This window comes from Tamandua tetradactyla, chromosome 2 (assembly GCF_023851605.1).
Source record: "Tamandua tetradactyla isolate mTamTet1 chromosome 2, mTamTet1.pri, whole genome shotgun sequence".
Lineage (NCBI taxonomy): Eukaryota > Metazoa > Chordata > Mammalia > Pilosa > Myrmecophagidae > Tamandua > Tamandua tetradactyla.
In genome coordinates, this window is record NC_135328.1 from 209098972 (window position 1) to 209125486 (window position 26515).

General features: G+C 55.9%; 1 protein-coding gene across 2 annotated transcripts in view; it reads right to left on the minus strand.

The window, feature by feature from the left end:
- Nucleotides 1-26515, minus strand: part of PADI1 (peptidyl arginine deiminase 1) — a 39601-nt gene that overhangs the window by 8943 nt on the left and 4143 nt on the right. Inside the window, exons 1-11 of one of the 2 annotated variants that reach the window (XM_077151109.1) lie at nucleotides 25844-26177; nucleotides 12724-12904; nucleotides 11582-11654; nucleotides 10906-10967; nucleotides 9450-9567; nucleotides 9235-9360; nucleotides 7549-7721; nucleotides 7294-7397; nucleotides 6069-6192; nucleotides 5554-5661; nucleotides 3841-3992 (exon numbers count right to left, since the gene is read on the minus strand). In XM_077151109.1, the coding sequence (XP_077007224.1) occupies nucleotides 3841-3992; nucleotides 5554-5661; nucleotides 6069-6192; nucleotides 7294-7397; nucleotides 7549-7721; nucleotides 9235-9360; nucleotides 9450-9567; nucleotides 10906-10967; nucleotides 11582-11654; nucleotides 12724-12904; nucleotides 25844-25935 (1313 nt within the window). In that variant the 5' untranslated portion in view covers nucleotides 25936-26177. Of the gene's footprint in view, nucleotides 1-3840; nucleotides 3993-5553; nucleotides 5662-6068; nucleotides 6193-7293; nucleotides 7398-7548; nucleotides 7722-9234; nucleotides 9361-9449; nucleotides 9568-10905; nucleotides 10968-11581; nucleotides 11655-12723; nucleotides 12905-25843; nucleotides 26178-26515 lie in introns of those variants that run through there. The other variant, XM_077151108.1, reaches the window with a different exon arrangement.

A 26515-nucleotide genomic window follows, 5' to 3' on the forward strand; every position in this document is an offset into this window, starting at 1 on the left:
CTCTGCCTGGAGGCAGAGGCATTGACGAGATGACTCCAGCCGTGGGTGGGAGGCCTCATCAAAGCTGCCACCAGGGGGCGGAATTGCACAAAGAACGTTTTAAATGTCCAGCCCAAAGAGCCTTTGTTAAGTCCCTACTGTGTACCTGCCTTAGGCTCCTCACTCAAGGATCTTTTTAAACCCTCATGATAATCCTATGATCCCTGTACAGATATGAGCTCCAGGTTATGCTCTGAACTCCACTCTCCCAGGCCCTCTGAGCTCATTCCCCACCATGCCCCTCCTTACTCCCCCTGCTGCAGCCTCATTGGCCTCCACACCGTCTCTCTAAGGTCTCAGCACCCTCCGTCTCAGGCACCTTGCACTGTCTGTTCCTTCAAGAATACTCTCCTCCCAAAGAGCTACTTCCTTCAAGGCTCTGCTCAAATGTCAGTTTCTCATTGAGTCTTATGTGGCCCTAGGTAAGAAGCGGTTCCTCCCTGAGCCTCAGGTCCCATTGTCCGCCGAGGGCCTTGTTCCCATGGGAAGCAGCTTGGCCCCTCTAGCGGCCCCTCCCCTTCCCATCTAGGGTGCTTGCTGGAAGCCTGGGAGCTCTCAGAAAGACCACTGTCACTTGAGCTGGGAGAAGACGCCCAGCTTGGCCCACTGGCTAGGGGTATGGGTGAGAGTTTACATGTGCTTTTGTGCAATGTAGAGGCTGGGGCAGGAGCCCAGGACCGGAGAAAAGAGGAACGTCCTAGGAGAGCACCCAGAGAGCCCCTTCCCCTCCCTGAGCCTGCCCTGTCCAAGCTCTTGTCCCTGGGACGGGATTCCCAGGCTGCCGGCTGGAAGCACCGCCTCATAAGGCATTGGAACAGAATGGACACAGGCTTCCCACCCTCCCCCTCCTCCACCACACCCCGGGCCCGCCTGAACTCTCTCCTGCCTGAGGCCTGCCAGTCCATCCCTCCCCATCTACCCTTCCACCAGGCTGAGCTTCCTTCTGTTTTCCATTGAACCATAATTTCTCTAGTCTCCAGGCCTTTGGCCGTGCAGTTCCCTCTGCCTGGAACACTGTTTCACTCTACCCTGTTTTGCTCCCATCTTCACCTGCCTAACATCTGCACATCCTTGATTATTGCTTATTTATACCATGGTTGTCTCTGCAAAGCATTCCCCAACACCCCCGGTGGACTATATGTGATCTCTTCTCTGATCCCACTAGTATAAACTTGGGGGTAAGCTGGGGCACACCTGGGCTCCGGGCCCCTCGAGGGTCAGCTCCGTAGCCATCTTGGTTATTTCTACCTCCCCAGTACTGGGCCCCAAACCTGGCATACAGAAGATCTCAATAAGTAGAATGAATGCATGAATGAATGAATAAATGAAACTTCACTTTTCTGAGCCTTAGCTTCTTCCTCTGTAAAATGGGTGCAGTGATGGTCCCAATCTCGTAGGGCTGTTCTAAGGATTAAACGAGGTAGCCCCAGTAAAGCACTGTGCGCCTGGCATGCAGTAGGTCAAATTTTATCAAATTTATTCCAACCTGCATGGAAGCAGACCCTCTGACTAGGGTGAGGTTTGGGGGCAGCTGAACAATATCTAAGCATTCAGAAGTGGTTTACCCAAATTCTTTGTCCCCAGTAATGCCCCAGTAATAGCTAGGATGGGGATTTTTATTAAGCCCATTTTACAGATGAGGAAACTGAGGCTTAGAGTACGCAATTTTGTTCATTTAACAATGTTGTGTTTTCCATCTATTTTGCTCATTGTTATACCCCCAGTGCTTTCAGCACTGCCCAGCACATAGTAGGCGTAAAATATGAATTTGTAAATAAATTCATTAAGCACCTACTGTGTTCTAGACAGTATGGTAAGCACTGGTTAGGTGATGAGCCCCAAATTACGCGGTTAGGAAGTGGCAGAGTCAGCACTCGAACCTGAGTTCCTCTGACTCCAAAACCTGTCTCCTTCCTCACAGCTCCTTCCTCACAGCTCCTTCCCTGCAGTGCGAAAAGACTGGCTGAGCCTCCAGGCCCTTCAGTCCCCAGGGCCAGGGGCATCCAGCCCCAGAAATGTCCGGGCATGAGTCACCAGCAGGGTGAGCACGTCCTCTTACTCTGGCCAACCTCAGCCATGGGCACCAAGCCTGGGAACCTGGGGTCTAGGCCTGGGGTCGGTGCTAGGGAGCCTCGCATCATCTGCTCCAGAGCCCGAGGACCACCAGGCTTACTGCCAGAGGCTGTGTGACCTTCCCAGCACTGCCTGACTCCTCTGTGCCCAAGGCCAGATAGTCAGCCACGGCTTGGGGGTAAGCTGGGGCACACCTGGGCTCCGGGTGAACCCCATGCAAACTGCAAGGTGGCCTCCAGGGCCTGTGGCGGGCAGAATCTTCAGGCAGGAAGCAAGGGATCCCACCGCGTCGTGCTTCTCACCCCGTTCCTGGGGTGCCTGCAGGCAGGGTGGGGACCCATCCAGCTCGATTTAGCAGAGTCTGTCACCTGCCCAAGCTCTAAAACCCAAACCCAAAAACCTTGTTTCCTGCTTGATCACAGCCTTCCAGGGTGGGAACTGCTGAGTCACTTCTGTCACCCTGGTATCCTGACCAACCACTCGCTCTCTTGTAGCCACCTACTCTGGGCAGTTGGTGAACTCCGCATCCTTTCAAGCTGCTGCTAGGACAGCAGCCATTTGACCCCCTAATTGTAGAGGCCAATGGGTGCCCAGAGTACATCACCTTTCCAGGTCTTTCGATTTGTCAAGAGAAGCCAGGTATCTTTTATGTGACAGCTCCCAATATGTGGTTGCTTTTTTTTTAATCTATTGATGACAAATTAAATTCATAAAATTCAAGGCAGACCCAAGGGCCACTCATTTGTGACATTTCTCCTAGGCCTTGGTGACCTTTGAAAGTTAAGATTCTAGGACTCAGTCAGATTCTAGGATCCACACAGTAAATTACGGCCACTTCACAGAATGGGGGATGGTTGGGGCTGTAGGGATTGAATCACGGCCCCTTGTTGCAGATCGAATCACGTTCTTCGTCTTAATCCGTGTTCCCGTGGGTGTGAGCCCATTTGTACATAGGACTCTTTGAGGATGTATTATCAGCTAAGGTGTGGACTCATTGTGAATAGGATCTTCTAAAATCCTATGTAGGTGTGGCCTAAACTGTAGCAGGATGGCCTTAATCCCTGTTACTGGAAGCCTTAGAAAGAGAAGCCAGAAGATGTGGAAGCCAGAAGTCAGAGGAGGCCACAGGAGGAGACCAAAGGCCTCAATTTGTAACAGAGGAGTGCCCTGACTGGAGAACCACTGACTCACAGAGAAAGAATGGCCCTGCCAACACCTTGATTCTGGACATCTAGCCTGGGACACTGGGGGACGCTAAATTCCTGTTGTATAAACCAACCCGTTGGGTGCTGTTTGTCATAGCAGCCCTGGAAGACTGAGACCCCACAAACACACACTCAAGTCCCAACCCTGGTCCTGTGAGTGTGAACTCATCTGTAAATAGGATCTCGAACGATCAGGGTGGGTCTTAATGCCTGGTGACCTGAGTCCTTATTGACAGAGGGAATTTGGAAAGAGTAGGAGTTAGGAGACAGGAGGCCTGTGAAGGAGCAGACGCTGAGCTCTCGGTTACTGGCAAACCACCGCCAAGATGCTACTGATTTTGGAGACGCCAACGCCTTGATTTTGGATTTACTAGCCTCCAGAACCGTGAGACGATGAGTTCCTGGTGTTTCAGCCGACGAGCCTGTGCTATTTACTATGGGGACCCTGGCAAACTGAGCGAGGGCGGCGGCTGCAGTCGGTGCCCCCCGCCCTGCACCCCCTTTCCCGCCCCCGGACTCTCACTTGGGGAAGCTGCTCCCGAAGAGGATCCGGCCCAGGGGGTACTCCTTGCTGCCCACCGTGACGGGCGGGCTGACGTCCAGGTTGCCAAAGGAGTCGAGGCTGGAGGCACCAGAGAGCAGGATCTCCCGGGTTACATAGCCGAAGTCGGGGCCCTAGGGAAGGACCACCACGACACCCCCCCCCCCCAAGAAGGAGGGGTCAGTTAGGACAGAACAAGGCAGCTCCTGTGGCGGGGCGGGGGGGAGAGGCCGGAGGACCCCCACTCACTGGCTCCTTCCACTTTTTGCAATTCCCCCCGTTCTCTCGTCACTGTGCAATAAAAGCGCAGGCAGTAACAGAACAGTAATAGAAACGATGACCAGAAGATCCCCAAATGCTTGCGAATCAAGCAACGTACTTCTTAAAGAACTGATGGGTGGAAGAAGAAATCAGAGTAGAAACTAGCCCACATTTTGATGTGCAAGGCAATACAAATGCAACACATTAAAGCTTGCGGGAGGCTGGGGAAGGCCCTCGGAGAGAATCGCTCTAACTCCAGACACATACATCCAGAAGAAAAAATCGGAGCTCCCATTTCAAGCTAGAAAAAGAAGAGCCAATTAAAACCACAGAAAGCAGATGAAAGGAATAATAAAGAGCAGAAGTCAGTGGAAAATCCCTCTGGCACTTCCAGGTCAAGACTAGGGCTGGAGGTTAAGTGGGTCCCCATCTAGCACCCTCTGCCTCTGGTTAACCAGGAGACTCCCCCTGCAGTGCTCGTTGTCACTCCTGGGACTTGTCCCCAACCCCTGAAGGCTGGGTTGAATGCCCCAGCTCTGTGTCTCCTCAAGCTTAGGAACTTCCCCATCACAGCCCTTGTTGCCTGGCATTGTCCCGTTAGTGGCAGGGTGGGGGGGTGGGGGCAGGTAACCAGGAAGAGTTCACGAGCCTCATGGCAGTAAGCTTCAGCACCGGGGCCCACCTCAAAAGGCAGGTTAGCCTAGTGGTTAAGGGCAGGAGCCGTGGAGGAGGCCTCTCTAGTTTTGCATCTTGGTGCCACCACCAGCTAACTGTGTAGACTTGGGCAGGTTACTTCTCCTCTCTGAGCCTCAGTTTTCTCATCAGCAAAGAGAGAATAATAATAGCCTTTATCCACAGGGGGCAGTCAGGGAGGCCATCCTGGAGGAGGTGAACAGGGGCTGAGATGAGTTAACCAGCGTAAAGCCTGTGGAGAGCACCTGGAACTTAGGACATGGTTGCTGGTGCAGTGCTTGTTTCTGTCGTGTATGGTCACAGGAGGTAGCGTGTGCCTGGTACATAGTAGGTGTTCTGAAAACATCTATTATCTGAAGCCCTCTCACCCTTAAAAACAAGACCATGAGTGCTCTTTAAAGGTACATCTCCTCACCCCCACCCCCCGAGGCAGTCTGGTCTCCGCAGGGCTGACTCCCCTGTCACCCAGGGGACTGGCCCTGATCTGGGAGGACTCAGCTGCCCTGCCCCTCCCAGAACAGGTGCAATCTATTTGCATACAGTTAGCAAGCAATTTGACTCTCCTGCCCAAACCTACCCATGACTCTCCAGTTTGCTCACCTCCCACCTCCTGTGTCCTTTCTTCCCCTCCCCACCCCCAGACCCTAAGGACTATGAGCAGACAAGACTGACTGGGGATCCTACTGACTCCTACAGGAGGGTCACCCAAGGGTCCCCGCTCTACCCTTTACTGCCACACACCAGGATCTTCTTAAAGGGGAACTCCTTCAGGCCTCTGTTTCGAGGGGAGTCAAAGACCACAGGGAAGGATTTGTGAGGGGCCTCGATGTATCCAAACTCCATCTCGTCCTGGGAGGGGAGAGCAGAAAAGGCCAGGTGACCTCCTCAGAGAGGGGTGATCCCCCCCAGGGCTAGGGTGGGCTGAGGCAGGCAGCAGTTTCTCCCCAAGACCTGGGAGGGGAGGGGAACGGGGACCAGGGAAGGCAAAGGGGGAGGTGTGGCTTTGTGGGACTCTGGTCTGGGACCACAGCATTTGGAGGGAAGCAGGAGAGACTGGGGGTAATGCAGGCAGCAGGGAAGCCTTCAGCCCCAAGCCACAGGCCTCCACACCCCAAGTTCCATCTAGGCTGGCCTGGCTTCTCTAGGGAGACAGAGGCAACTTAGGAAACTGTGCAAACCCCCCCTTTCCCAAAGCCTGGGTGAAGGCCTGGGGCTCAGCACCCTGCTCTTTCCTGGGGTCTGCTCCTGCCCCGCACCTGGATCCAGCGGTCATTTCGATTTTCAATCCTGGGGCAGATGATCAGTTTGCAGTTGGCTTTCATTGCCAGGTAAGACATGTCATCCAGAAATTTCCCATTTGAGCCATTGATGTCCACCACACTGTGCAAAGGGAGGTAAGAGGGGAATGTGATCATGACCTCCAGCTGAGGTCTTGGCCTTAGGGCCTGGAGACAGAGGGATGGACAGGGTGACCTCAGTTTATTCTGAGCTACACCCAGTGAGGCCACTGGGGCACCTCAGAGAGGCTCACGGGCTAATGGGGGAATGGACGGTGTCCCCACATCACATCTGGTGATAGGGGCAGTGTGACAGACAAGCTCCCAGACACGGGCAGTCCGTGAGGCCACCCTGGAGGAGGTGAGCTGGGGCTACATCTTACTGGTTAAGATGGTGGTGGAGGAGATGGGGGAAGCAAGAGCCTGATCTGCTTGTTCTACCCAACCAGCCCAAGCAAAGGGGTCAGGCTGGGTTGGCAATTAAACAGAAGGAAAGGATTCCCTTCTGAATTCCTGCACACACGTGGATCCAGGTAAGCAGAACAAACCTGTTTGGCCACAACCCCCGGACTTTTCTTTTTTTTTTGCATGGGCAGGCTCCAGGAATCGAACCCGGGTCTCCGGCAGGGCTGGCATGGCAGGTGAGAACTCTGCCACTGAGCCACTGTCACCCACCCAGCCCCAGACTTTTGATATATGTCCAACTCAACTTTGGTCCTTTTCACTGATCCGACCTCTGACGCAGACTCCCAGAGCGGCCTTGCCAATCTAGGCCCACCCCAGCCCAAGGGGCCTGGCAAGGATTCCGAGGTAGTAGAAGGACCCAGTTGGGCCAGGTCTCAGTGGGCCCTGGAGGTGGGTTCCCAGGTTCTCGGCAGGCATAGGAGCTCACCTACTCCAGAGCGAGGGTGGGTCTCCTGTGGCCACTGGCAACCCAAACCGGGCCTGGCCCCACTGCCCAGATGAAAGCTAGGATGCCCAGGGCGGCCGCATGTTGGGTGGGGCAAGGGCAGGGCCTTGGCTGCTCAGGGCAGGGTGGGGATGACAGCCTGAGCCTGCCTGCTGTGGAACTGTCCCAGCTCTGCAACCATGTGCACCTCGGTGAGCCCGGCCAGCCCGAGTGAGGGCTGACCCTGGACGCAGCCTTCAAATTCGTGTCTCTACAGGTCCCGAGATGGAGGGCAAGCAGTGGGAGGGGCCTCACCTGCACACATACAGGTCCATTGGGGGTTGGGTGTTGGGGGTCATGATCCAGGGTGCCACACGGAAGACCACGCTGTCTGTGAAGAGGGATACCTCGGGCAGGCTCTGTGGGGAAAATGGGGAGTCGGGGGACCCCACAGGGAGCTCCAACCTGCCTGAGCCCCAACAGGCCCCAAGAGCCCCCAGCCTCGGGGCCTCCAAACTGGTCCCCCAAACCTGACCTCAGCCTCAATCCGACCCCCAGTGCTGTACTCACACCAGCGTCCACCAGGCTGATGCTGAGGGTGACCAACCCCGAGAAATCGGCATCAGGGTAGGTGAGCCCCTCCACGTAGAAACGGATCTCCTGCTCCCCCGACTGCCGCTCAACTTTGTAGGACAGATTGTGGGGTCCCAGCACCTGCTTGTAGTCCGAGAGGGCGTTCCCACCTAGGGGAAACCAGAGTCAGGGCCCGTGCTGGGACAGGGATGTGGGCTGCAAGGACAGGAGGACAGAGACCTGAGACCAGGAAACGGGGGCAGAGCCATCTTCGTGGTTGGGTTCCTTTCTAGCTCTGCCTCATGCATGCTGTGTGACCTTGGCTCAGTGACACAACCTCTCTGAGCCTGTAAAATGGGTTCATCTGTAAAATGGGCTAACGTGATGTTTCTCATGGGGTCAGTGGTTGCTTTAGGCCAAATCTTCAGATAAAAGCTCCTGGCAAAAGAAGCGAAGCAGTCCAACTGCCCATCGATGGATGAAGGGATGGTAAACAAATTATGTTATATCCATACAATGGACTATTATTCAGCCACAAAAGAAAGAATGAAATACTAACACATGCTTCAACATGGACGAACCTCTAAAACATTAGGCTGAAGGAAGGAAGCTAGAAACCAAAGGTCCCAAACTGTTTGATGACATTTGTATGAAATGTCCAGAATAGGGAAATTCCTAAAGACAGAAAGCAGATTGGTGTTGCCAATAACAGGAAGAGGGGCTGGGAAAGATGGGGATAAACTGCTTAATGACGGAAATGTCTTGGAAGCAGATAGAGTTAGTGGTTGCACAACATTATGAATGTACTAAATGCTACTGTCCTGTAAACTTTTAAACAGCTCATTTTACGTTATATTAATTTTACCTCTTTTTTTTTTTTTCCAAAAAGCACCTGGCAATAGGAGCTCGGCTTCGGCCCCCTCCTCTGTCTCCTGAGGTTGTTTGGGAAGCGGCATCCTGTAAAGCTTTTTGCTCACACCAGGAAATGTTGTTGATTGATTTATTGAAACTTGGCTTACCCTTCTGGTTTCACACTATTTCCAAGTCGGGCCTTCTGCCTAAGCCGTCTGCACTGGGGCAAGTAAGTGAGCGTTCCAGTTCCCGCCAGACTCATTTAGCCGGAACAACCAGGCCAATTTTAATAAAGGAATGAGAAGGGGAAGAAGGAAAGGGCAGGAGCAGCCTATTGCCATTTATGAAAAAGAGCAAGAGTGCCTGATGGATGGGGGCTGGTCTCTTCTTTACGCCACAAGCCCGGATGAACAGAAAAGCTGGAGGAGCAGCTGGTTCTGACGGCCGGGCCCGGGCCACAGCCTCCGCCACCCCACTCTGCCTCGACAATGCTGGGCCTGCACTGGGAGCTCAGCCTGGACCTGGGCACAGTCGGGGCATAGGGCAGCGCAAAGAGGGGGGCTTGGGCACGCAAGGGACCTGGGTTGAAATGCTTGCTCCACCCCAACTGGTTGTTGGCCTTGAGTCAGTGAATTCATGCTTTTTGAGCCTCAGTTTCCCCCTCTGTAAAACAGAGCTAGTTTTTGAACCTCCTTCTTGGGTCCTGGGCTGAGTGCTGATGGGGCAACTGTTTGTAAGTTGTTTGTAAGGTGATGGAAGGAGGGGAGAGATGGGGAAGAGAGGAAAGAAAGGGCCTGGGAAGTAGAGGAGGGCTCTGGGAGGGACACTCACCCCGAGCACAGAAGACCCCAACTCTTTTGGAATCAGAAGAAGGCACTTTCAAGACCAGCTTGTGGCTGTCAAAGAGCTCGTCGGGGCCATGGCAGCTCAGCACCATGGGGGACATGTCCTGCAGGTCTGGGGAAAGGGGACCCCTTGAGACGGTCAGCAGGCTTCCCGTCCACCCCACCCTCACCACCACCCATACAGCCCCTTCTGCCTCTCACCCGCCAGCGACCCCAGCTGGCTGTTGGCAAAGTCACGGTCCCTGGACATGAGACTGTCCCGGTCACAGTTCACCAGTAAGATGGCCCCATAGCCCTCAGGGCCCCAATGCCAGGTTTTCTGTGGCAAAGCAAGAAGTTTTGGGGTCAACAGGACTGGAGAGACTCCTGGAAGGGGCTCTGCAGGGGGCCAGGGGCTGGCTGTTGTGTTAGTTTGGCAACTTTCACATTGTGTTTGCTTAAAGGTTTAAAGAAGGACCATAGTTAGGGAGGAGAGTTACAGGTCAGACCCAGAGCCACCCACTCTTGTGCAGCGAACAACCTGCACAACCGTACACAGCGGCCCTGCCCAGCCTTCACCCTGGAGGGGCAAGAGTGAGGCCGCCACTGCCCAGAACGGCCCTCCTCGGCCTGCCGAGCCTCTGCTCCACCCTTATTTTGATGGGGGTGGGGGCGGGGGACTGGGGAATCTCTGGGAGGCACCCCCATCCCCAGCACTCTCCTGGGCCTATCCCACAGATGTCCCTAAAAGACTGTGATCCTGCAGGCTCTGCAAGGGGGTCCAAGCCGGTGCAGGAAAGATGGCTGGAGCTCTCCCTCTGTGATCCGCACTCTCCCTCTTGCATCTCCACTTTATTCTCATCAGACTGAGAGGCAGGGCTCAGTTTCCCCATTTTACCAGAGAGGGAAGCGAGGCTCTGGGAGATGAGCCCCAGGTTACATAGATAGGATTCAAGCCCAGGTCTGTCGGCCCACACGGGGGCCACTGCTAGCCCCCGGGGCACTCTTGTCTGCCCCCTGGGTGGATGTCAGGCTGAGCCTAAGGCATGGTGTGCAGTAAAGCCCCCACTCACCACCTTGCCCAGAACCCTTGTGCAGTGAACAACCTGCATAGGCATCCATGACAGCCCTGCCCCACCTGGTCCACAAGACCTCATGGTATCTTTCTCTGCAGAGTGTGGAAGCTGGTAACTGCTCCCCTTCCTGGGATAGTATCCCAATACTTCCTAGGGGGTAATCCCTTACACTCACCCCATTTTCCCCCTCACTTTTCAGGGTCTTTGTGGAGCTCTAACAGGAGCCTCAGACATCCCCCAACCAAGCCCAGAGAAATGGCCTTGTCCTCCCCTTCCCCTGCCTTCATTCAGTCATTCAACAACCATTTTGAAGCACCTCCCATGTTCAGAGGTCCAAATACAGTCCAGAAAGTAGAAAAGGCAGCACAAAAGAACAATCTCAATTCCAAAATGGCACAAGCATGGCCCAGAGGGGGTGGGTGTTTTTCCAGGAGTCACACAGCATGAGTAAATACCTGTGTGCCAACTTGCAGTCTCTGGATGGGCTCCCTAACCCGCTGCTGGACAGACCACAGACCCTGGGCTCCACCACCCCATTGCCTGGGGCCTTCCCAAGTTTGCTGGTCCCCTCTGCAGTCTTGGGGTAGCCAGGGGTATCTCACCTTGTCACCGCGGCTCCTCTTTACCTGGCCCGTGCGGTCCCTGTCAACGTCGAGGGAGATGTCTGGAAAGTGACGGAGAGGGGCTGCCAGGGGCTCCCCACCCTGACTTCATGCCCATAGTGTCCAGGTCAGGGAGAGCCTCGCCCCTTCCTCAAGCCCATGGGAGCCATGTGGCAGCCCCCCCCCAGTTCTGGGTGTTGGGGGTCCTGAGTCTGTGCCCCTGAGCTCCCTGCTTGTCTGCCTGGGCGTGTTCGCACGCTTCCGTTAGTGGCCCACGGCTCCTAGACCACGTGTGGCTGGCACTTGACGCTGGTGTTTGGGGCACTGGCCCTTGAGGTTAGGTGCTGGCTCTGCAGCTCTCGGGGCCACCTCCCTGGGCGCTGGCCAAGGGAAGCAGCTGTGTGTCCAGGTTCTAGTGCTGGATCTTGGGGCTCCAGAAAGGATCATTTGTGGGACTCAGGATGGAGGCCTAGCATGTTGGCCCGTGGGCAATGATGTTTCTAGATTCTTGTGACATTCAATACTGTTGGGTCTCAATCCCCAAGGAGCCAAGCTCCAGTGATGATGGAAGAAGCTGGCCACAGCCTTCTACTCAGGGGAAGGGGGCTCCCTGGAGACCCTTCTGCCACCCTGGAGGCTGAGGGGATGTATGGAGAGCCAGGGAGGGGGTACTTACCCACACCAGTGAGGTAGAGCACCCCGTGGCCCAGGGCCTGACTCTCCGGCTCCCCAAAGTAGGAGACCTTCACCTGTGGAAGACAGACAGGCCTCAGCCAGCACAGCCAGCACCTTCAGAGATGGGGGGCGGGGGGCACACCCAGACAGCCCTGCCTAGAGGCTGGGGAGGCATGGGAGCCCCAGGTCCGCCCTCTTCTGAAAACTCCCAGGCTTCTGGCTTGGATTCATGGCGGTCTTCTCCAGCCAGAGGGGCTGGAGACGCTTCCCTGGGTCAAAGAGGACGGGGGCAGGGTGGAGAGACAGGAGGGAAAGGCTGTTCCCAGCAGAAGAGCTGGACCTCAGGGGACATCAAAGAGAGAGAGAACAGGGAAGGGACAGCCATCACCATTGATCTACACAAGTTACTTAGCTTCTTTAACCCTCCATTTCTCCATCTATAAAATGGAAGCAATAACCCCCAGCCGCAATCCCATCCCCCAAAACCCAGGCCACCCCCGGATGGACCCTTGGGATGACCCCAGTCACAGGACACACTCGTGATGGGTCATTAGGCTGAGTACAGAGCAGATGGAGGTGACTCCGGAGGCTCCCTGCTCTCACCTGCACGGTCTGCCCTTTCTCTGTCGGGACCATTCAGAGGGTCACTGAGTGCGTGGCTTGTGCCTGGGGCTGGGGACGAGGGAGGGGGTCCCGGCTTTGCTCCAGGCTGTCCGCGCAGCAGTAGGCTGCTTTGGTGTGAGAGGCCCGTGCGCAGAAAGGCTCGCACAGGTGCGTGTGCATGTGCATGAACGGGGTGTTAATGTGGAGCCCTGCTCGTGCGTTTGGGGGGGTCTGTGTGCAGGCTGACTACAGGGACCAAGGTGGGGGTACCTGTCAATTGAGAGGGTGGCTCTGGGGGCTTGCATTTTCATGGAAATGTCTATGTGTGTAGAAGTGGGCGTGGCATTGCCTATGGAGTGAGTTTGGTTTTGGATGCCTGTAGAGTGAAGACATGTGTGTAGATGTAAGTGTGAGCCCTGTGGGGGCTGTTGGGGGGGTGATATGGGAATGGGATATGCTATGTTTGGGGGGTGGCTCTTGCCTTTGGGGGGGGGGCGGGGGGGAGGTGTAGCCCCTCACCGCGGGGAAGTGGACTCTTACCTTGAGGTCATTTACGTCCTTGCTGGCCCTGTCCACGGACACGACCACGTCCGCGCCGGCATGCAGAGGCCAGCGGAACCTGCCCGTGGGCTCCCGCGCCCGCTCCGGGTCGTAGAACACAATCACCTCCAGCCCCGAGCTCCCAGCGACCTCAAACGACCTGGCGCCCCGGGGCACGTCACTGGCAGAGAGGGGAGATAGGAAGGGTCCGGGGGCTCAGGAGAGTGGCCAGGACGGGGAGGGACTGGGCTGCCAGGGATTCCGACAGCCCCTCAACTGTTTGGGGAGGGGGGAGCAGGTAGTGCTACAGGCCTGGAGACAGCCCAGCCCAGCTGCATCCCTGCTGTCCGCCGATTCCCCTCCTGGGCAGCCCCGGGCACTGCCTGCCCCTCTGAGACTCCCCATCTGTAACCATGACCTTAGGAGCAGCTCTGTTCCCAGGGACAGACCCTTTGCACCCAGCAAAACCTCACGTGGAACCCCAACTACAGACAGACTAGAGGGAGTGGAACTGGTCGAAGCTGGCTGGGGGCGGGGATGCCTTTAGCTCCAACAGCCCTGAGGCAGCCCCCCAGGGCCCTGGGGCTCTGACAGCACAGATGGCAGGCCTCCCCCAAGGCTCCTCCCACGCTGACACTTCCAAATTCTTCCATTCTCCAATCCAACAGGAAATCCGCCTGACCACCTCTCCCATCTCCACTGCTGTCTCCACGGTGGCCCAGCAGCCCCCTCTCGTGTCTCTAGCCTCACCCGTGCCCCTTCCAGGCTTTTCCGCACACAGAACACGTAATGTCAGTGCAGGCTGCTCCTCTGCTTAAAAGTAGCAGAGCCCATCTCATGCAGTACAAGGCAAAGTCCTCACTTTGGAAGGAAGGGCAGGCAAGGACCCCCTGCTCTGCCCCCTGCTACCCTCCTGCCCTCCTCCTGCCCTCCTCTGCTCCAGCCACACTGGCCTTCCTGCTGCTCCACGAAGACACCTGACCATCCTGCCTCAGGGCCTTTGCACAGGCCGTTCTCTCTAGGTAGAACGCTCTTCCCCCAGATAACCATGGGACTCACTCCCTCACCACCTACAGGACTCCTCTCAAATGTCACCTTCCATCTTCTTAATGACCACCCCCATCACTCCATTTAATGTCGCGCCTGCCCTCGGCCCTCCCTATCCTCCTCCACTGCTCTGAGTCCGTGTCTCACTTGTTGCTTATTGTCATCTCGTATAGAAGCTCAGCTCTGGAAGGGCTCTGGTTTGCTCACTGCTCTCTCCCCAGCACCTGTGACAGCACCTGTGCTGAGTGCCTGGCACATCGGAGGTGCTCAATAAGCACCTGATGAATGAACAAGTGGGTTCTCTGTTTCCCTGACCCTGAAGTGGGATTTTCAGTCCCCTCCACACCCAAGTGGAAATACAGAACTTGAGTGATTCTAATACTCAGTGCAACCCGACCCTCTGCCCCCGTACTCCATGTCTGCCTGGTACCCCCAAGCTCTGAGCTACAGAAAGAGGGGTCGAGAACCCCTGAATCTGCACGTGACCCAGTCCGAGGCCCTCATTTGCCAGGCCTCTGTGCTACTCCTCAGACCCCCAGCTGCTCCCAGGCAGAGCCAGCCAGGGCAGCCTTTCTGGGCCGCAGCCTCAGAAGCAGATGCCCCGTGAATCCGGTTCCAGGGCCCAGAGCTACGTCGACAGCGCCTCTGGGGCCAGCATCTTGGCATTGTGTCTTTCTTCATCCCGAGTCAACATGGACCATGTGGCCCTCTGTGCCGGACACAGAGCTTGGCCCCAGGGACCCGTGGGGAAGGAGAGGCCCCTGGTCGTGTGGCGCTCACAGCCTGGGGGGCGGCCGGAGAGGGCTGCGGCACGGCGGCCTGCTCCTTCCCTTCCAGGCCAGGGCTCTCCACCCCCCACGCAGAGCCACCGGCCCTGAGGCCGCCACCAAGCCGAGTCCGCCCGCAACCCCAGGCCCACAGCTGGCCAGAAGCATGTCGGGACCGGAGGGGCCTCCATCCTTTCCTGGACCCCTGAGAACCCACCCAAATAGTAAACCCTCTGGAGCGGCCAGACCTCCGCTCCCCGGCCCCTGCCATCACTCTGTCCCCAGCAATCCACCGTCTCCATTCACTGGGAGGACAAAGACCACAGCTGTGATGATAATCACAAATGCTACTCAGCGCCTGGTTCTCTAACGCTCACCAGGGCCCTACAAGGCAGGGGTTATTAGCGCCATTCTACAGATTAAACAGGCATGGCGAGGGGACCCCAGAGCCCCACAGGATCCTGGAAAGATCTCCCCTGCAACACACCCTCACGGCCTCACCATCAGCATGTGCCCTGAATCTTTCCAGGGGCCCCTCATCGTGTTTGCATCTGTTACCATAGAAACCCTAAGACAACCCAGGTTACACCTCAGGCCCCAGACCTTTAACCTCTGAGCAAAAGGAATAAAGGTTTATCGTCTATTCTGACTCCATTTCCCAGCCTCCCTAGCTCCCTTTGAAGCTCATGCTCCATCGTTTGTACAAACTCATCAGCCTTAGCTCTGAGTGTTTTCTTGACCTGTGTCATCAAACAGCAGCCGGCTCCCCTCTGTGACCTTGGCCTCCCCTGCAGTCTCTTCAGGGGTGGCTCTTTCTCCCTCTCCCCAGCCCCCAGACATGGGCAGGGCCCCCTGTCCTCCTCGCTGTCTGTCTTTGCTCCATAAATACCTAACTTTGAATTCACTCCCACCTCTTGAAGCCCCCCGGGTCACTCTGTCCTCCTTTCTCGAGGGGGCCGGCTCTCATTCACTGTTCCCTCCACTGCTCTCCTCACTATTTCAGCAGCTGCGTGGATGATATACCAGCACCCTGGTCCCGCAGTGCTTTGACCTCCTCTTACCAATGATCCCGTCCCCCACCACCCATTTCTTCGGCTGCACTCTGGATTTTGTCACTGGCCAGAACTGCCCTCAGCCACCTGCTCACTTACTGGCAACCAGATGTCAGACACCACTTCCTAAGCTTCCAGCTCGCTCCCTCTAATAGGTGCCCGACCCACCCTTCAACCCTCCTGGGACCTGCAACCATGGTGGATTGGGCACTCCCCACCCCTTTCCACCCCGCCTCACCCCTACATGTTCTCTCCCCTACCCTCATCTAGCTAAGAGTTCAAAATCTAGCCTCAACTCTTTTTTTTTTTTAATTATGGAAACATATATACAGCACGCCTTCAAGTCCCTCGCCTTCCCCTCCATCACACCACTTGGCAAAGCCTCAGCCCCCAACTAGATGTGGTCATGTCCATGGACCCAGTTCCGAGGACTTGAACCATCTCAAGATAAAAGGCCACTCCCCAGGCGCCTGCACCGACACAGCTACCCGCTGTGGCTCACTTACATCATGACCAGCGGCCTCAGGTGACCTGGACACGGTCACATTTCCCCAGGCTGTTCGTTCTTCACTGCCCTCAAAAGCCATTCCGCACCTTCTCCTTTCTACAGACCCCCCTCACCTCCTTCCCATCCTCATCAGAGCTGAGAACCTCCCCCTTCTCATCACCCCATCTCCAGCTCACCTGCCCCTCAGCCCATGCCCTGCCTGCCCTCCTGGGACAATGGGTGACCTCTCAGGATCTTCTCAAAGACCAACCCTCCTTGGGTGCCCTGACCCCATGCACTTTCCCCTACTCAAGGGCATCACCCCAGTTTTGCTCCCTCATACTCCCTCACATCCGGCAAGTGGATATGCTAGAAATACCACCCAGCCTAAAAATAAATCCCCCTTTGAGCACCTACTCTGCTCATTTCATTGATTTTTTTCTTTGCCAGAAATCTCCTTGGAGTTGGATGCCCTGGCTGTCTCCAGTTCTTCTTCCTGTCATCTCCATGACCTGCCTCTAATCTGGCTTTCCTCCCTCCCCACCTGCCAGCAAACGGCTCTGCTGCCAACCCCAACAGCCCTCTCTCTCCTTCCTCTCGCTTGGCCTCACGGAGGCATTTGCTCAGAGGATCATCTGTGCTCTTTGAAACAGTTTTTCTACTTGGCCTCCAATTGCTCTCCTCTTGTAACATAGCCAATTCGGGATTGCAGTTCAACCAGATTTAGCAAATGAAGTTGCATCCCAGTATTTCCTCAGTACATTTATTGTCTTTAAATCTGATATGAAACATGAGTGTTGGCTGATATTTTCCTTTACGTGGAAGAGTAAGCTGAAAGTGAGGCAATGAAGCTGAATGTCACGCTTCCCTCATTCATCAGTGATGTGAGCAGCTTCCCTGCTGAACCAGAGAACAGTTTTCACATACTGGAAGGATACTTCCCCAACTTTTTGTAATCTCAATGCAAGAGCTATTGACAACACACACTTTTAAATTAATCTGTATCCTTAACATTCTCTCCATCATTTTCTTAAGTCTACAATAAACCAAGCCATACTGTATCACCTTTGCCAATTTCCTTGGTGTAAATACCCCTAGATGGCCAATGTGACGTCACTGAGCTCAGAGTTGGGGCAAGTCTTGCAGCAGCGCCCCACTTGACAGTTATTTCCACCACGCAGAGGCAGGTGACCTCAGGAGCACAGGTTACTAGGGAATGGTAGGAAGTGAGGAGTTTTGAGTATCTATTGCCTTTGCTTTTAATATAATTTACCTGAATGTGTCTGTTCTGTTTCATTTAATTTTTAATTATGGCTGTGTTTAGTGACGGGCTTGCAAACTTCCTGAAAATTCCTTAGACGTCAGCTCCCAAGAGAGCGTGCACCAGCTGGGGCCGGCACGCCTGGTCCCAGGGCTCGGTCCTCGGCCCTCTTCTCTGTCAGCACCCACCTTGTGCTCTCCGCCTGCCCCCCCGACCGAGGTACTTGGGTCTCCCTTGGGTCCATCTCCAGACCTCACCCCTGGACTTCAGACCCTTACCACCAGCTGTCATTTGAGCATCTCCATTCCCTGTCTAAACCCTAACGCGCCTGCTTCCCCACCCCTCCCCAAATCAGTCGCTGGCAGCTCTGCCTTTCCGGACCTGGGATCCGTCCTGGCCTCCTCTCCACCCTCACGCCCACCTCCATCAGCAAACCCCCCCGGCTTGACCTTCCTGATACCTCCCCTCCCCTCCCCCACTGCTAACACCTGCCCTTTCCCCATCCCTGCCCTGGGAAATCTTTTGCTTTCTTCACGATCCCCTTCAAAGAAGCCCACCTCCTTTGTTGGGCGGAGTGTGGCTCAGATCCCATCGCTCAACTACAGGGAGCCTCAGTTTCCCAGCTCTGTACCGTGTGTACAGTCAAAAGAGCCACTGGGTGGGGCTGTTGGAGGAACTCAAGAGATGGCGCGGTTAAAGCGGCTGCCAGGGCGGGGGCTTCACAAGAATCTGCTGCTGCCAACACTGCGACGATTACTGTCCCCAGAGTCCCCCATCGGCCCGCCAACTCTGGCTGGAACCCTTGTCCTTTCTCTGCATCCCACACACTTGGTTAAGCCCTTCCTTGGGGCCCCTTCACAGTCTGGATCGCCCCGTTCCTGTGCGACCCGCCGTGCAGCGTCCCCGCGCCCTGTGTCCTGAGCAGGGCCTGGGGCACCAGGCCAGCACAGAGGCTACCAGGAGAATAGATAAATCCTTAGGCGGTGCAGAGGGTGGGCCTGGGAATTTTAAATCCATGTGTGATTCCCAGCCAGGGCTGTGCCCTCCAGCCTGACAGCAGTTCCCCAAGGAGAGCACATTTCAGAGGGGATTCTGGGTGGGGGGAGAGCCCACATTTCCAAGCACAGCTTTTGATTCCCAAGATCTCATGTAAATTATCAACAACCCAGTCAGCTAGGTGCTCCTGCGCCCACTTAAAAGATAAAGAAATCTTCTCAGAGGGGTGAAGTCATTTTTCTAGGGTCACACAGCTGGCAAGGGGAGGCAGCAGTCTTCTCTCTCGATGCGTCTGCCCAGGAAAGAAATGAAATTGAGTGCCCTAAGTAGGGAGATAGGAAAAGGAGTGTGTGGGCTGTAAGCAGGCCCCCGTGCAGGACTGGAGGGAGGGGACAGGTGGGGAGGATGCCAGGAGGAAACAGGAAAAGGCCGAAGCCACTCCCCAAGGCCTTGAGGTGATCCCTCAGGAGGGGCCGTTGAGGCCCGAGGCAGGATGTGGGGTCCCGAGGCAGAAAAGTCATGCCCCCCCTTCCCACCCCTTTTCCACCCCATGGCTCTCTGGTCTCTGCCTGCCCTAGGATGCCTAGGTAAGCCTTGGGTCACAGAGGGGCCTGAAGGCCATCCTGCCCAGCCCCCTGCCCAGAGCAAGACTCCAAGCTAGAATACTTCCCAAGACAGGCAGCTCACTAACACACATCCCTGTGTGCTTTGACAGCTCAGGTGATTTGAAAGTTTTTTTCTTTTGCTTGTCTGCAACCTGCCTCCCAGAAGCTTCTACCTACTACGGCTGAGCAGACCACCTCTTATCTCAACCACTTGGAAATTTACAGCCTGATCTTTAGAGAGAAGAGAAACCTAGCAGTTCTGGTGACACCCCCACCCCATGACATCCATCCTACCCTGAAGCTTGGACATCACAGCCCCCTAGGGGCAGAGCTCAGGGGCCTGGGGCCCCTCTGGGGTCTGGGTGGAGAGAACAGAAAAACGCTGACCCACCATCCAGCTGGGTGGATGAAAGTATAGCCAAGGACCAGGGTGCCCTTGAGGGTTGTCTCAGGCACTGTGCTTGGGGAGGGGACAAGGTGGCCGGGAGAATCATGCAGAACCTGCCAGAAAAGCTGAAAGAGCAAGCCAGGGGGGGCCCACGAGCAGACCAGGCCAGCCATGTCCGTGGCTATCCTGCACACCCAGCCAGCCTCCTGCCCACCAGGGGCTCTGCTGTGGCACATTCCTCGGCTAAAACACAGGAAAGGCCATAGGGCCAGCTGGTGGGGCCCAGCAACACCTCTCTGGTGCCACCAGCTCCCTGGGCCATTGTGCCAGAGCCGAGGATGTGCGTGGCGAGCCAGGCCCTGCCGCGGCCACAGGGCTCCTAAAGGACTGACAGCTCCTGGGGCAGCCAGAACGTCCGCAAGTGCTGCCAGCCTCCCAGACTTGACACACATTTACTGAGCAACCTACTGCGCGCCAGGCACCACAGTGGGCAGGGAGAGCAGGCACGGGTTCAGACTGCAGGGTTTGCCTGGGGCAGGTCCTCACGGACGACTAAGCGCTTTTTCTCCATTCTCTGATTCCATCCTGCCAGGGGTTGAACTGTGTCCTGCCAATGCCCCGCTCAAGCCCTAACTCTTGGTCCTGTGATGCAACTTTATTAGGAAATACGGTCTGAGGAGATGGGATTAGTTCAACGGAGGCCAGACTGGACTAGGGTGGCCCCATCCGCTATGACTGATGTCCTTATAAGCAGGGCAGACTTGGACACAGACGGACAGAGTGAGAAGATGCCATGTGGTAACTGAGGCAGAGGTTGACCAGAAAGCCACCCAAAGTTAGAAGAAGGCAAGGAAGGATTCTCTCCTACAGATTTCAGACGTCCAGCCTCCAGATCTGTGAGACCGTAAATCGTTATCGTTTTAAGCTATTCCATTTGGTACTTTGTTGCTAGGACACATCCTCATAGCCCCTGCCTGCTGAAGCTTCTCTTCTCCCCATTTAACTGAACTTCAGAGAGTGATCACACAGGGGAAAGCAGAGCTGGGATTTGACCCCACGTGGGCCTGGCTCCCGAGCTCATCCTCCTTCCCCTGTCCTCACTCCACTCCTTAGCGCTGACCTGAAGATTACCAGGTAATGGACTCCACTCTAGGACTGAGCTCACAGAATTTGGAGTCAGACAGACCAGGGTTCAGATCTCGGCTCCAGCATCTGTGGGCTGTGTGCCTTTGGCTCGCGGTGAGATTTAATCAAGCTAATGCCAATGAGCACTTAAAATAGCGCTGCCTCCCTCTATCACTGTCAGGAAGGGCCTCTGATGGGACACAGGGTCCTATGGACTCCAGGAGTCTTGGTCAGATTCCCTGACCAAGAAACCTGATCAGCTGTGAGGCCTTTAAAACCCACATCCCAGAATTTGTTTCATGTGGCACTCGGGGCCTGTCCCACACTTAACCTGCACGCACTGCCCACTCCGGCTGCTCGGGAGAACGGAGACTTCCTGGGCAGTTTGCGCTTTCTCGTGCCTCTGTGCGCACTGACTCCCCTGCCCTTCCCTCCTCTTGTCCTCCTTGCCCACCCCATCCTGTTCATCTGTCCCCCAAAGCTCGGCTCAGGCACCTCTGCTCAGAGAAGCCCCTTCTTGTCCTTCTGTCCTAGCTGACCAAGGTGCTGTCCCCTCCCCATGGTGGAACCCTAACACCTTGTGCTTCTTTGCTCACACCACGTGCCCTCAGCATCATGACTGTCAACATCCTCCTTGTCCCCTGACTAAGCGGGGACAGAGCAGATGCCCAGGTGACTTTGCTAAGTAACCGCAGCGGGTAAAAGGTCGCAGAAGGTTTGTGTAATGGGGAGGTGTGGCAGCTGGTCGAGGGGCCCGAGGGGCAGTGGGTCAGACAGCCCACCTCAGACGCCCGCCCTGGCTTTGGGGTTCTCCTTGCTCTCCCTGGGGGGCTGGCTGTGGCCGATAGGGGCCGGGGAGGGCTGTGGTTGATGCCCCACAGACACCACATGCTGAGCAGGGATTTTCTCCCAGTCTAGAATGAAGTAGGGCACAGCTGTATCCTCTCCCTCTTTCTCTCCTTCCCTAGAGATAATGATCGAGGCACCTTATGCTTTATCATAGCATCAGAGGCCCAGACGGGATTCCTCCCAGGTGACCCCTGCCCGACAGGAATTGAAGCTGGCAGCCTTCCCAGCCCCGCCAGCCCCTCTGTGCTCACAGCTGCCCCCGCACCCCCACCCCACCCCGGGTCCCCAGGGCGCCCGTCGTCCTTGGCTGGACGTGGCTCCGTCGGTCCATCCCAGCCTCACAGGGGCAGGACCACTTAGAGCTGAGCAGCTGCTGGGAAGCCACAGGGAAGAGGGCGGAGGCTCCTATGGACAGAGTCAAGGAGGGGACACAAGGTCACAGTGGAGGGCAGGAGAGGAATCCATAAAATCACACATGAATGCCCACTCCTTCCTTGCACCCCTTACCTCCCAGGGCCCACGGGCTCAGGAGGCAGGCCTGCATCAGGCTCATGGGGCCCCTCCCGACCCCAGCTGGCCCCTGCCCACCATGAAGGAGGGGCAGGGATGGGAGGGGAGGAGGGGACAGGGGACTGGATGCAATGGGGGCTGAGAGGGGAAAAGTCAAGCTGAGGAACAAGGAGAGATTCCAAGATGGAGATCCAAGAAACAATGAGAAGGGAAGGGGAGGAAGAACAGGGAGGGGCAAGGAGGCTGGAGAAGGAAAAAAGGAGCGGGGGGGTGGGGGGCATTCCTCCAGTCCCCTCAAAATGGCGGGTGGCAACCGGGACCCAGGAAGCAGAGGCCTCTGAGAATGAAGGGGTGGCTGGTCTCGGAGGCCCTTCTCACGCCAGTATTTGCACCCCACAGCCTACCACGGCCCCATGGAACTCACATGGAGCCCCGGCCTCACATCCTCCAGGAAGCCTCAGATTTAAACTTTTAACATCATTACCAGATAATGACGTCATTCCTGCCACAACAGGACGGGGCAAGGATGGGATCTGGTTCTCCCCAAGCTTTAAAACCTGTGTCCCAACCCGGTGCTCGCTGCCTGTCAGTCCCTAAAAATTAACGTTGGCTTTAAGCCTGTAATTATCCTGTGAGGAGCACAATTATGCTTCATTGTACTCCTGTGTGAGTTAAAAGCATTAATTTGCTCACTGTAATCATTAGAAGTATATATACCACAGGTTTTACAACCCTGCTTTGGCGTTTTTGCTTTTTGGAAAGAGCAGAGCTGCAGAACCGAGAAGCAGTGTCTCCTCAGGTCTGAGAGCCCCTGCGAAGCCTGCTTGCTCCCCCAGTTCCTGTACTCCACCTCTCTCTGAGCTGAAGGATCTGTTTTGCTTTGGTGCTCGTGCAGGAGTCAGGGAGGCTTAGGAAAGTCCAGGAGCATGTCTCCAACCCCTCACACATCCAGCCTTCCCCCTCCCAAAGAAAAACCATCCCTCTTATGGCCTCAGGCCTGGGGCCTCTGATCCCAGCCTCTGGGCAGACAAAGAGGGCACATGCTGGATCACTAATGGAACCCCACACTATTCACCCCCTCTTTATTGGCACAAGGCCTTGGGGGTGCAGCGCCAATTCTCCAAGCAATGGCAGGGAAGTCTGAGCAGATCTAAGGGGTGAGGGTGCTGGGCTAGCCCCTGGGGTGTAGGGAGAGGGTGCTGGGCTAGCCCCTGGGGTGTGGGGAGAGGGTGCTGGGCTAGCCCCTGGGGTGTGGGGAGAGGGTGCTGGGCTAACCCCTGGGGTGTAGGGAGAGTGTGCTGGGCTGGTCCATTGGGGTGTGGGGAGAGGGTGCTGGGGTGGCCCACTGGGGTGCGGGGAGAGGGTGGTGAATTGCCCCCTGGGGTGTGGAGCTGGGATCCCTACCACATACTGAGTCAGGGAATTCCTAAAGGTTCCTCAGGCTGGGACACTCCAGGGCACATAATCACCCCAAACACAAATATTTCTCCAAATAACCAGTCCACATTGCACCCAGGAAAATTAATCACTTCCCGTGATGTCACCCCACACACCCATCTCCACTGGTTTTCTTGGAGGGGTCAGACTCGGGGTGGCTCAGGGGACCGGCACATAACTCTGGACAGCATGCCCCCCACCCCCCACCTACCAGCAAGGCCAATTAGAATTCCTTGCCTGGCCTTAACTGGAACCCCACAATGGGGGTGGGGGACCCCCTAGTTCATCATCAAGAGTATCTTCTTCCTCCTGTAGAGTCCAGCCTCCTCTTAAAAACCCTCCTAGGTAACAATTCCATGACCCCCATCTTCCCCCTATCCCAGGCCTCACCAGCAGGAAGTTCTTCCTCTGGTCTAATCTTAAACCAACTTGCTGCAGAATAAATTTCTGTTTTCTAGTTCAAGGACTCTCAGCGGCTATCTCATCACCAACTAGTCACCAAGGCCCAGGGTGAAGGTTCCCAAAGGCTCTTGGGTTGAGGCCTCTCATGGTGCTTAACTCAGAACCCCCAAACAACCTTCCCTCTCCCAGAGTCAATCAGAACACAGCAGCTATCAACAACCCAGACAGCGTTCTCTCAGCTTAGCCGGGCCCCATGTGAGGATGCTAAGGTGCCTGGCGATCCCGGAGAGGCTTGGCAGACAGCACTGCCCTCTGCTCCCACCACACACAGCCTGGTCTGTCCTCCGCTCATCCCGTCCTCTAGGATGCAGTGGCTGAACGGAGAAAGGAGGCACACAGAGCAGTCAGGGGTACTGCCTCCCACTTCTGAGGCACCCACCATGCAAGGCCCTATACATGCACAGTTTCATTCATCGTCCCCCAAACCCATTAAAATTCAGCTATTTTCTTCTTCCCCACCTCCCACCCCCCACATTTGCCAGATGAGGAAACTTTGGCTCAGAGAAGTGCAGAAACTTTCCCAGAGTCACACAGTCAAAAGAAGGATGAGAACCTAACTCTGTCCAGCTCCAGAGTCTGGGGGCTTTACCTCCACGATGACCTGCAGAGGGGACTCAGATCATCCTGTTGGGACTCAGATTAAGAAATGAGGCCTGAAGAGGGCCAGTAAGTCAGCAGCAGAACTAGGACCCAAGCAGGACTCCTGGCTCTGAGCCAGATGCTTCTGGCCTTAGTCAGCAACCCCACGTAGAGCTTAAGGTTCTTAAATGATCTTCCAGAAACAGCCATCTCCTCAGATGAGAGCAGGGCCCTGGAACTAGGAAGGTGGGGATCCACTAAGGAGCTCCTCCTTACTCTTGGTGTTAAAATAGAGCTGCCAGATAAAATTCAGGATTCCCACTGACCATTTTTAGTGTAAGTATACCCCATGCAATATTTGGGATATACTTATCTTTAAAAAATTATTCGTTTATCTGAATGTCAAAGTTAACTGGGAGTCCTGTATTTTATTTGCTAAATCTGACAAACCTATGTTAAAAGGATAAGAGACAATGGGGTCTCCTCCGGCCACCTAGAGCCTAGAGATTTGGCCCACACAGCAAGGTCCCTACCAGTAACTTAGAGTTAAGGTTTGGCCTCCAGGGGCCTTGGGTCTCCCTGCTGCCCCCAGAGGCGGATGGAAGCCGGGTGGGAAGTCGGGCCCCGCACACCTAACTCCAACTGGAGAGCAGGGCTGAGACCCAAGAGGGTGAGCTCCCACCTCATAACAGATCCCCAAACCCCCAGCTCCTCTTGAAGGGGGGGACTTCCATCCTGGACATCTCACCCCCCCCCCAAACAGGTGTCCAGCCCCACCTTATCCTCTTGGGTTAGGGGACTTCACCAGTCTTTCAGCGCTGGAAAGGACCCCAGAGATCACCAAGTCCAACTCCCTCAGTCACCATGAGGGGAAGGCGAGGCTAAGCCAAGGCTCTGGGCCTCCATCAGGGCACAGCATGGACAGGGAAGATTTGGGTCAACAGGAGACGCTCATGCTACAGCTGCCCCCTTAGCGTCGTCACTGCCACCACGACTGTCATCAACCTCATCGCCATCAGGACAAACACAAGCCCCAGGCCTTGCTCCAAGTTCCCTTCCTACACCCACCCACTGGATCGTCCCCTCACCACGCCCTCCCTTCCCAGTCACCCAAATTGCCCCTTGTTGGCCTCCAAAGACCGACCTCCTACCCCAGGCCACAGAGAGACAAGGGTAATGGCATGAAATTGAGGGAGGGAAGGGGGGCCCCGTCCTGTTCCCTATCCTGAACAACCACTCACCCTGATGCCCCAGACAAGACAGCTTCCCCTCCTGAACCTAGAGCCCAAACCCGACCCCAGAGCTCAGAGCTACAACCCTGGCTCAGACCCCAAATCCAGGGGCTCGAGACCGAAGTGCTAATCCCAGCGCCAGGAGGTGGACCTGGCACCCCAGTCCCTCCCTCCTAGACCCTGCAGCCAGCTCTACGTTCTCTGCCCTCAGAACAACCTCCCTCTCGCCAACACCCCCCAACGCCTCCCATCCGTCCATCGCCTCGGGGACCTCCAGCCCAGCCCAGCCCCCCGCAGCCAGGGGGGCCCTTCCCGGCGCTCACCTGTGAACATCCACAAGCATCTCGACTCCCACCACACACACGGCATGGGTGGGCTTCCTCAGGGACAGCGGCACCACTCTCTGGGGGGCCATTCCGTCCTCCTGGCTCCCCTCCTCTGAGATCAATTTCGGCCTGGCAGCCGCAGGCCCTGGCTCCCCAGCTCCTCTCCTGGACTCTGTCGCCAGGAAGGAGCGTGAGGTCTGCCAGGTTGGTGCTCTCCTCCTCCCTTTTAATTTCACCCTGTGACCTGATTAGCCTGCCCAAGCCGGGTCCCCACCTCCTGGCTCCAAGCCCAGCCCTCTTCAGGCCTATCAATCCAGGAGGCCCTGGAAGGAGTCGTCTGAAGCCTGTCCAGGAGATAGGGAGGAGGGGCTTCAGCGACCAAGGACCCCTGCAGTGCCCCCCACCGCCCTTCCCCAGCTTGGCCTCTAGCCTCAGACCACATCCATGCCTGAATCCACACCGTAATGGTAGTTATCTGCATTTCCCAAGGGCTAAGTGCCAGGTGCAGGCTAAGCCATTTTGTAGACTATGCAATATATCAAATAGCATAAAAAGCTGGATTCAGATTGCATCTGCCTCTTACCACCTGTGCAACCTTGAGCAAGTTATTTAACTGCTCCGGGGCACAGCTTCCTCACTACTGGTGGTTGTCAATGCTAGCTCCTGGTC